At 39.5% G+C, this 11,543-nt stretch overlaps 1 protein-coding gene across 1 annotated transcript; it reads right to left on the bottom strand.

The window, feature by feature from the left end:
• Positions 1–273: 273 nt before the first annotated feature.
• On the bottom strand, positions 274–8,172 carry MARCOL (MARCO like). The gene is made up of 4 exons (XM_041767495.1): positions 8,163–8,172; positions 3,542–4,425; positions 1,277–1,398; positions 274–319 (listed from the first exon to the last, which is right to left on the bottom strand). Exons 1-4 carry the CDS (start codon positions 8,170–8,172, stop codon positions 274–276), a joined length of 1,062 nt encoding a protein of 353 aa, XP_041623429.1.
• Between the last annotated feature and the right edge of the window lie 3,371 nt (positions 8,173–11,543).

Genomic DNA, 11,543 nt, shown 5'->3' with positions numbered 1-11,543 from the left:
TATTTTTCTCACCCTAATGCCCTGTGTCAGGCAAAAATCAATCTGTGTTCTATATCCATGAATTTGGGAACGTCTAGAAAATAAATGATCCCAGAAATCAGAAGCAACTCTGGAACTGACTTTATTTGTAGTGGAACAACCTGGAAAATAATGAAGGATCTATCCTATTGGCAAGACTCTTGCTGACCTCAGCAGGACACCCAAGGAAACCCATTGTTTAAGGAGAAGTGAAAGTAGATTTTGAGGTTCCAGGTAATTCGGTTGCTGTCAAAGCTAGCATTTCCCTTCATAGTTCAGATTCAGTTTTCCATTACTCATCCTGAAAACGAGATAATGAAAGAAATTAAGGATCAAGAAACTGTGGCACCAACACAGAGAGAAAATGAGATTATTTAAAAATCACATGGGAAAGAGCAAGTTGGGGCTTTGGCTGGCCTGTTTCATACTGACGGCTTTGAGAAATTGTGACTGTGTGCCAGGTGTTCCTTGTCCCTGGGCTAGCTGTCTTAGGTATAAAATGAGAGAAGGGGCATCTTATGTTTCTTCCCGCTCCAATTTTTATTGCTCTAGGGCACACTGACCTTTAACATTTATTTATTTCTGCACGAACAATTTATTCAGCCTTCATAAGTAATTCAATGACCAAAAACAATAGAGGTGTAATTTTTACCTCATTACTATCTTTGCGGCCCTTCATTAATTTTGAAAGCTGAGACATGTAACTCTTTCTGAGTCCCATGTTCTAATTTTAAACCGCCTTAGGATCATTGTATTTCTTGTGGATGAACAAGAGGGCAACCTTGAAATGTTTGCCTGGCTCACCAAATCCATTCTTCAATATTGTTATTTAAATTTAAGATACATTTTAATAGGCTGAATTAATCTATGGGGTTCGTAGCTGTGTTTATCCTCTGATACATTTTGTTTGCTGTCTTCAACTGCAAAAAGGAAAGCTTTGTGGAAGCAGGAAGCAATTCTGTGTGTTTTGCTCACCTCCTCACCTCCACACATGCAATGCCTGGTTTATAGTGGAAGTTTAATGAATATGTGACTCAATGACTCAATAATAAATTTATTCCTACTTAAAAAGCTGAATATATCACATTCTCTCAGAAAATGCCTGAATTTACTGTTCAGGGTTAATACCGGTCATGTGTCCTTTGACAAACACCCAAGGTGCTATTGAGAAAACTACAGAGACACAGAGAAAAATGTTCTTTGACTCCTTTTGGATCAGAATCATACTTCCTGATACAAAGACACAGCGTCAGCTTACCTTTTGGCTTCATTGAATACACAACGATTCCCATAGGTTTTTCCATCAGAACCACAGACTGGCTTGTAGATAGACTGACATTTTGTATGTCCAGTTGGGTTCTTGCTGCTGGTTTTGTCAGTCTGCAGTAATGTGAAAGACCATTAGGCACATAAAGGGAATTCAGTTTAATTCTGAGAATTATAATAAAACTAAGAGTTATTGCTCAAAATTATTGATTAAGCATTGCATTAAGCCAATCATTTTGTGAATCCGTTTATTTTAAACTACACAACAATCCTGAAAAAAAAATGTGTAGGGTTAGCTCTATTGTATCATTGCAGGTATATAGTATATTTATGTGAAAAGCCCAAGACCAGATATGGATAAATACCCAAGCTGGGTTTCAAACCCTGAATTATGGGACTCTAGAACCCCTGCCCTCATTACATGCGAGACTGCCTCCGTGTTAATTCTTTGTAGGCAAATCTTCCCCTCACTGAGAAAACAATAATTATGGAAAAGACATTATGACTCCGGGATCATGCCCTGAGCAGAAGGCAGATGCTCAACTGCTGAGCCACCCAGGCTTCCCAATTATATATTTTTATAGATTTATTTATTATATATATATATATATATATATATATATATATATATATATAGAAGAGAGAAGAGAGAGTGTGCGGGAGAGGGCTGGTGGGAGGGGCAGAGGGAGAGACTCTTCAGCTGATTCACCATGAGGGGGTCACAGACCCCGAGACCACAACCTGAGCCAAAATCAAGAGTCAGACACTGGATGGACTGACACACAGCTGCCCCCAAAGAGGTCATGATTTACCAAACCTTTCTTTTTTCTTGTCTCACAATAGGAAATGAGGCAGCAGGTAGTAGGATTGTGCAGACTTAAGTACTACCCGAGGCAGTTGCTTAGAGTCGACTTAGAGAATGGCACACATCTGTGAGCACAAAGGAGCTCTGACAGCAGATGAGAACAGAGACACTGACTGAAATTGTGAGGATCTTCAACAGGAGGCTTAGTCTTCTTAGGACCAAGGAAGCTGGACAAATAGCTCAGTCTTTCCTGTTGGTCGACACTCTACCACCGTTTCATAGCACTGCCTTACTTTCCTTCCACATAGTCTGTGAAATGGACAGGGCTGTCACACATGTTTCTGAAGAGCTTCCTGAGAAAGCTTTGAAGTGGCCTCTAAACACTTGGAAACACGCTGGAGGAGGCAGTAAGCTGTGGACGGCAGGACCGTCCCTGGGAGACCACTACTTCATGTCCACCTAGACATAAGGAGGGAGGGGGACACTCGATTTTCATTTGAAAGGGAGCCAAGTCAGGAATGACAAATCTGAGGTAAAAAAATGAAGTTCCCGTGAAGATAATGAGGTGGAGGAAGTGTCCTACAAATCTGTTCCGGATTAGCAGGTGCAGTGCCCAGGATCACTGTTACATGGCAGTTGGGAGACAGAGAGACTGGCGAGTGAAGGCAAAGCACAGCAGGACTCAAAGGGAACACGAGAGTCCTGGTTGTGCAGCTGTTTGCAACAATGTCTCCCACACATCACCTTTTCACTCATCTGACAAGAGTTTCTAGAGAACCTATTAGTTGTTCTAGAATCTGGGGACCCAGATTTCCAAAGAACTGGCACTTTCTTTAGAGGAGTTCATGATCCAACTGAACATACAATCAAGTACAGAGCAACATTCTATGAGAGAGGGTATCACCAGTATTAGGAATACATTTGTGGAAAATAAAGGAACGTGTAAAAGTGGATGATGTGTGACCAGAGTGACATGAAATGTCCAATCATATCCAATGATTACAAAATCCTCAATGCCATGCTCAGGAGTTTGGGTCCTATCTTCTAGGCAGTATGGTGCCACTGAAGAATTTCCAGCGGGGCGGTGATGGATCAGATCAGATTTGTGATTTAGAAATACCACTTGAGGGGCTTGTAGATTATGGATGGGATGGAGATGGGCATGAATGTTAAATGTGGCGGGGATGAGGACTCTGTTCAGGAAGGTCTCACCTAGTCCAGTATCGGGAGAAAGGCTGGAGTGGAAGATGGTAGAAGGGAATGGGAAGTGAAATAGAAGAGCACGACACTCATTAATGACCATCGGTGTATCTGAAAACGACCATCTCTGGGTTCCTCCTCATTTGTTGGATCATCATCACCACCAATCGTTATTACTACAGTATATTCTGTTAACTATTTCAAGTCTTGGAACATAAAATGGCAGAGGGGGAAAAAAAGATGAACACTAACCTGAATGTCCGTTATACTGGCACTGAAAGGGTTGCCTACATTTTTTCTTTCTTCTTGATTATAAAAAGACCTTGATTTCCCTTGTTGGCTATACCATCCTGGTCTTCCTTGCTGTCTAGATGACATTGAACCCCCTTGCTGGCTTGATGACACTGGCTTCCCTTGCTGGCTAGAAGACCCTGAACCCCCTTGCTGGCCAGATGATCCTGGCTTCTCTTGCTGGCTAGATGACCCTGAACCCCCTTGCTGGCCAGATGCTCCTGGCTTCCCTGGCTGGCTAGATGACCCTGAACCCCCTTGCTGGCCAGATGCTCCTGGCTTCCCTTGCTGGCTAGATGACCCTGAACCCCCTTGCTGGCCAGATGATCCTGGCTTCCCTTGCTGGCTAGACAACCCTGAACCCCCTTGCTGGCCAGATGATCCTGGCTTCCCTTGCTGGCTGGATGACCCTGGATGCCAACCCTGGCTAGATGACCCTGAACCACCTGGCTGACCAGATGACCCTGGCTTCATTTTCTGACTAGATAACCCTGGATCCCTTTGCTGGCTAGATGATCCAGGTTTTCCTTGTTTATTAGAAGCTTCTGCATTCCCTTTTTGATTACAGTCCCTTGAATTCTCCTGCAGACTCCCAGGCTGATTGAGAACTCCTGGCCTTTCTTGCTGATTAAAATTTCCTTGTTTTCCTGGCTGATTAGAATACTCTGGTTGTCCTTGCAGGCTAAATGTCACTTGTTTTCCTTCTGTGTTGCCACCTCCTTGCTGATTAGATGCCTGCTGTTCTCTTTGATGGTTAGCTTCATTTTTTCTCTCTAGAATAAATGCAGGCTCTGGACCTTCTTGTGGTTTAAAAACACTGGATTTCCAAGTCTGGGTTGAAGTCACTGGAATGATACCATAAGCACAAAAATAAAGTTATCTATATTTAAGAATTTAAAATTAACAGCGCTCATCCCCAGAAATAGTATGTATTTCATGCCTCTTTGATTTGTTTTTAACAAAACCTCAAGACAGAAGCTTTGCATAACTTCTCATAACCTTAATGTTTGGTTCTTGCATTTTTTACCTAACTGTATCACCTGGTTCCTAAGAATCATGGGGTCAAACCAGCCTGCCCCATTTCTAAACCAAAGTTAGATTTACTTGAGCTGAATTATTTTCCCTTCATACTACTCCAAATTTTTATTTTTTGTGACTATTTCTTAATCCCTATGTTTCATAACTCATCTACTCTGCTTCTCAAATTTGTTTTGGAAGTTTATCCATCAATATATACATATATACTTATCTCATATATATACATATATACACATACATTTAAACATATATGATTTATTCAAATTCTATTTCAAAATAAGCAGGGTTTAGCCAACAATCCATTAGTGAATGGAATGGCTTTATAGCTGTTGATGCTATGGAATTCTGGTGGGTCTTATGTTTCATGTCCTTGGTTTGGTACGAGGGTTCCTTTTTGGCTTCCTCACTTTTTCTGTTTAATGATTATCCTTTTCCTCTCACTTTCTCAATTAGAGGCTTCCTCAAAGTTGTCTTCAGGCTTGCATTGTTTTTCTTCATAGGCTTCCTTGGTAATTTTTTTCAATTTTTAAACCTGAAATCATTGTGGTATGGATGGTTCCAGGCAATACCTGAGATTCACTTGTATTAGCAATAGGCCCACTTTATATTTCCACAAGTACACATACTTGTGCCTTCCAGTAAAGTTAACAGAAGTCAAACGCCTCATTAATTGTTACCCATTGAGCATGCTATGGTATACTCTATTACTGGTGGTCAAGGTCTTAGGCCTGGCTCAGGAGCTTGGCACTCAGTAACCTGGCTTACTAACTGTGCATAGAGTGGGGTGGGGTCTGTGGGTATGATCTAGCCATTCTTTCAATTTACCAAGAAGTTTATTTGAAGAGTCCATTACTGTGCCAGAACTACAGTAAGATCTAGACATACAACATTATCACAGTGAGATCTAGACACACAATATGACATTATTATTCTGGCCCCAAGAAGCTTGAAAGTCTATTAGTGGGTGCAAACAAGCACCCAGGCATTTATAGCAGTACGATCAAAGTGAAAATGTGAGAAGTAAATTAGACAACAGACCCAGACTCAAGATAGCAGACAGTAGGGCATCATCTCTCCTTGCTGGAGGAAGTGACACATAAGAAGAGAAGGCTCTAGCCAGAAAAAAATGGGTAAGAAACTAATCATGTTCAGCAGAGGTGAATATATGCATGAGTTATGAGAACCAAACAGTGTTCCTTAGCAGGCACTAACTTGGAGAAGAAATCCATTAGAATAAAGAGTTGGATGGAAATAAATCCAACCAGCTGGGCTGTCTGGGTGGCTTAGTTGGTTAATGTACTTCCTTAGGCTCAGGTAATCATCCTGAGGTCCTGGGTGAGTCCAGTGTTGGGGGGCCCTGCTCGGTGGGGTGTCTGCTTCTCTGTCCTTCCCCTGGCTCATGCTCACTTTCTCTTGCTCACTCACTCTCTGTCTCAAATAAATAAAATCTTTTTTTTAATGTAATATTTTTACTTTATTTGCTTTTTATATGTGTAATCCAATGTTTTAGAATCATGTAATATTTGAAGATATATTTTTTTAATATTTTATTGATGTATTCATGAGAGACAGAGAGAGGGAGAGGCAGACACATAGGCAGAGGAAGAAGCAGGCTCCATGGAGGGAGTCCAATGTGGGACTCGATCCCAGGACCCCGGGATCATGCCCTAGCTGAAGGCAGGTGCTCACCCGCTGAGCCACCCAGGCGTCCCATAAATAAAATCTTAAAAATCTTAAAAGGATGATCTATTTTCTTGTTAATTATGTTTGCTTAATAGGTCACACAAGCAAATACCTCAAATTTTAAAGATACAAAAGGATGAATAGTTTAAAGTCACTTTCTGTTTCTCTCCCTTCTCAAACCCCTTTGCCCACAGTTACATTTACCCAGTTTTTCTGTATTAGCCAAGAGATGTCTTACGTATTTACGAACACATTGGGATATATTTTCCACATAATTAGTAGCACATTGTACACTGCTCTACTCCTTAGTTTCTCTCTGCACAGTATAGTGAGTCTTTTCTTTATCAGTACTATAGAGCATCTGTATGATTTTCCCCAAGAGCTACACACTATTTCATTTATTACATTTAGCACAATTTATTTAGATGGCCTTCTAGCAATGAGAAGCTATTGTGTTTCCTCTTTGTAGTACAAACAATGATATAATGGATTCTGAGCAGTATAGCATTGCTCACATGGTTAAATTTGTAAAATAAAAACTGGAGGTGGAATTTTTAAGTAAAAAAGAGATACTAGAATGTGGTTTAATCATTTTTTGAAGTTAAACTTTTGTAAAATAATTAACCTCAGTCTTTTTTTTTTTTTTTTAATTTTGCTCTTCTGATTTTACACACCAAATATACTTCTTGGCATTGATTTATGCTGCAGTAGGAATTCCTGATTCCAATCTCTCCCTTTTTTTTTTTTTTTTAAGATTTTAGTTTTATTTGACAGAGATGAGAAAGAGAGAGAGCAGAGAGCACAAACGGGGAGCGTCAGGCTGAGGGAGAGGGAGAATCAGTGTCCCTACCAAACAGGGAGCCTTAGGCTGGATCGCAGACCTTGGGTCATGATCTGAGCTGAAGGCAGATGATAAGCGATTAACCTACTGAGCCTCCCAGGCACCCCTCTGATTGCTCTTTTTCCTTCACCCTTCAAATCCATAGAGCCACTGCATCTGGCTTAATATACTTTCTTTAACAACAAATGTCTGCTCAGTACCTACTCACTGTCATCCGGCAAGGTGGTGTACAAAGGTATATGGTACCTGTCATTATAAAACATTTATGTTCTAGGAAGGGTTTTTGTCTATATGCATTTTTCTCTGAAGCATACATAATAATAAATATATGTGTAATATATCCATTTTCTCTGACACATATATTATAAAAATCTAGAATATCTGTGTCATTTATCACCTAGAGAAATTGACAGCCCAGGCTGGATATTTCAGCTTTGAACACAGACCACCCAACCGCATTCAGGTAAGGAATGGAGAGAAGTATGCTGAGTGGCAGCTGTAGACAACTCAGGTAATGGTGGCTAAGCAGTGTATTGTGATTCTTTCGACAGATGGCAGGAATGTATATTTGTTTGCATTTTATAACAGAGAAAATTGAGATTAAAAAATGGAGTTGCCTAAAATAACATAAACAAGAAACTAAAAAGCCAGAGTTTGAACCCATTTCTTTGTTACCACACAGCCCCAGATCATCCAACACAAAACCCTGTTTTCTTTTTATCAACATGGCTTGAGAGTATTCCCAAACTCTCATAATCCTTTTAGACTGCATTTTCTTCCTAGTGTAACGTGTTGCTTTCCCCTTTCCCCTGCGTGTGCTTCTCTGCAGCAGCACCAGATAATGCTGTGTTCTTTCACCTGGTCCTTACTTTTATGCCCTTGGCCTATATTTATGGTGTCTCAAATGACACTCTTCTCTCTGTCTGTTAGAGATTTGTCATTTTAACGTTCTCTGACAAAGTATTACTAATAACTCAACATTCCTAAGGAAGGAAAGTCATCAAAAGTAACTTTTCTTACCTGAGAACATGGCCGCGAACACAAAGGGAAGGAAAATGGAAGCCTTCATGTCAGACTCTGTTGTTTCAGACTTGCTTGTTGGGTGGAGTGAAGGGTAACTCTTCAGTAGATGCTTTCTGAAGAAATCATCCTGATCACCACCATATTATATATTTGAAAAATCCTCCACCCTAATTGCTAAACACTGTCACTTTGTTTAAAAAAATTATAGAGTAACTTTCACAAACTGGAAGGTGTTACTTCCTGAGTGGATTGCCATTTTTAAAACTAGTTTCACACCCCAACTCCCATAAATATCCAAAATTTAATATGCTTCTATCAGACACATATCTTACAGAAAAGAAAAAAAAAATCGTGGAATCCATCAGGGAGAGTGGTAAATTCAGTGTTCAGGTTTTTTTTTTATTGTTAAGAGGTGATTTATCTTTTGTCAGTACTCTTACTGACCTTGCAAGTTTGTATATCCAAACAGAGATTCCCATGACATTTTCCTACAAATAAATGATGTGCCAATTATTTACCTCAAATTATATTTTAAAAGCCAGTAAAAAATGCATGAGGCATGGGTCATTAATAAGTGATGAGCGCGTCCAGCGGGGAACGATGATGTATAATGTATTTTTTATGAGGGAACAAAACACAAGAGACCTTATGTTTGCGAATAACATTACACCATTGACCTTCTTGCCTCAAGCTATTATGCCACACAGAAGCTTATGTGAAAATTACCTTGGGATTTCTAGACGGTCATAAACTCAATATTATAAAAACAGTGGAATATTGTGCTCAAAGGTGGGTGACCTATTTAAGAAAATTTGAATTAATTGAGGCTTGTCTAAAGGAAAATGACCTGGATAAAGTGGGGTCTAGAAAATATAGTAGAAGGTTGGTTGATTGTAGTAGAAAATATAGGCTTGAGTATAGACAGACTTAGGAGTGATGTTGCCATTGGATTCATCATGTAAAAGGCATTGACACGGAGGAGAAAGGTATTATTTGATCTGTGTAGTTCCAGGTAGCAGAACTTGTTCCAATATAAGGAAGTGCAGGATAAACATTCTTGAAGTCTAAAGACAATTTCAGCTCTGGGAAGGGAGTGAAGTAGGTGATTCTTACAATTTCTTCTAATTTTAAAAAGTCCTCAGATTTAGTGGTTCTGGATAGTGCTTGATTTTCATTTCAGCTTCTTTAGAAGGGCAGTTTTGAAAATAATGAGTGATTTCTTTTAACCAGGTCAGCAATTTTAGGGCATTAAAAAGGACAAGTTTTAAATTTTTCTATAGTAAAAAGGCAACATTGTTTTGTCCTTCCGCAGTTATTCTCTGTACTGACTGGGATTCATATGAACATCAGAACAGGCTCAGTGAGCCAGAAGGCCTGATTATGTAGATACATATGTGTGTGTGTGTATATTTCTCCCATATAATAAACCCCATATTATTAACCTATTTAAATATACTGAAAGACCAGATAATTTTAACCAGAGTTTCATTATGAAAATTTCCAAAATCCAAACAAGTTGAAAGAATTATGCAGTGAAAACCCATAAACACACCACCAGGATCTTCAATTAATATTTTGCTACATTTGCTTTATCATATATTGATCAAAATGAGTAAATCTGATGCAGGTTATTTTCATATCCAGATACTCACATAGAAGCCTCAATTCAGTGAATTCCCAAATATCAACAAATGGACCATAATAGCTGCATTTGCATTTTGCCTAAACAATTGTTTTGTACATACTCAGTGCCCTGGGCTAGGTCACCTATGCTTTTCTCCTAGCTCAGGGTTAAACACATTTCAAAATAGAATATGTAAATAACAAATATCATGAAATGCTTTTGCATGTGAGGACATCACACTGAGAAGATGAAGTCTCATGAAGCCTCTGCTTTGGGGTCTCAGAGACTGTCTCCCGAACTTGTAGAGGTATTGCTGGTCACACTTAGTAAAGCAGTGTTTTCTCTATATCTTTTCTCTACATCACTGTTCTCCAAGCCATACCAAAGGGTGTTTTCTTTTTTTTTTTTAATTTCTTTCTTTTATTTATTATTTATTTTTATTTTTTTATTGGAGTTCAATTTGCCAACATATAGCATAACACCCAGTGCTCATCTCGCCAAGTGCCCCCCTCAGTGCCCATCACCCAGTCACCCCAACCCCCCCGCTTACTTCCTCTTCCACTACCCCTTGTTCATTTCCCAGAGTTAGGTGTCTCTCATGTTCTGTCACCCTCACTGATATTTTCACTCATTTTCTCTCCTTTCCCTTTATTCCCTTTCACTAATTTTTATATTCCCCAAATGGATGAGACCATATTATGTTTGTCCTTTTCCGATTGGCTTTTTTCACTCAGCACAATACCCTCCAGGTCCCTCCACGTGAAGCAAATAGTGGGTATTTGTCATTTCTAATGGCTGAGTAATATTCCATTGTATACATATACCACATCTTCCCAAAGGGTGTTTTCAGTAATTACTTTTAATCCTCTAATTTTCTTTTTTATTCTTTTAAGATTTTATTTTATGTTATTTTATTTTTTGAAAGAGAGATAGAGCGCATGTGAGCCTGGGGGATGGAGGAGCAGTGAGAGAGGGAGGAGCAGACTCCCTGCTGAGCAGGGAGCCCTTCATGAGGCTGGATCCCAGGACCCTGAGATCATAACCAGAGCTAAGGCAGAGGTGCCCCTAATCCTCTAATTTTCTTAAATGGAACATTTAACCTCTTCTTTAGTGATGGGAATCCTCCCACCTTGACAATTGTCTCCCATTGTCATCTTCACACTTGGGTCTTGGTATATTCTGTCTTAGAGTAGGCTCTCTGAATACTTGAGCCACTGTAGTACATGTCAGGTTTTGTTCTTTGCACCCCATGTATGTAAAGATTGAGCATAGTACAGGATGGAAGACATTAGCTCCATAGCATTTGCTAAAATATTCAGACATGGACACAAATAGGTCAAACTGAATCCAGCAGATGATTTGAATATTTGGTCTGGTTTTTGAAATACAATTCATATTGCCTGGAAGACAATGTCTCTTAAATTCAGTGCCATGTTGCTAAAACTGTCAGAGGGAGACTTGCCAGTTGGTTACCAAGTCTCATTAAATACTTCGCAATATTAAGAAAAAGGCCAAAGGTCAAGCACTAGATAATCACTATTTAACTGGAGGTCCTTTTGCCATTTCTCAGTTGACTTATTAATTGATCAATTCACCCAATCTTCACCCACATAGAGGCATTAGTTTCAGAACACAGCGTCCTGCAGGGTAGCAGATGCTTGAGATAGAATCTTGGATAATGTCTCTGCTTTGGGTGTCAGTTTCCTCCCTCAGAACACAAAGTTTTGCTACAAACTGAAATTCAAATATATTTA

Source organism: Vulpes lagopus, chromosome 8 (assembly GCF_018345385.1).
Source record: "Vulpes lagopus strain Blue_001 chromosome 8, ASM1834538v1, whole genome shotgun sequence".
In the NCBI taxonomy this organism is placed as follows: Eukaryota; Metazoa; Chordata; class Mammalia; order Carnivora; family Canidae; genus Vulpes; species Vulpes lagopus.
The sequence above is the reverse complement of the archived record's forward strand: the minus strand, read 5'-3'. Positions and strand labels throughout refer to the sequence as shown.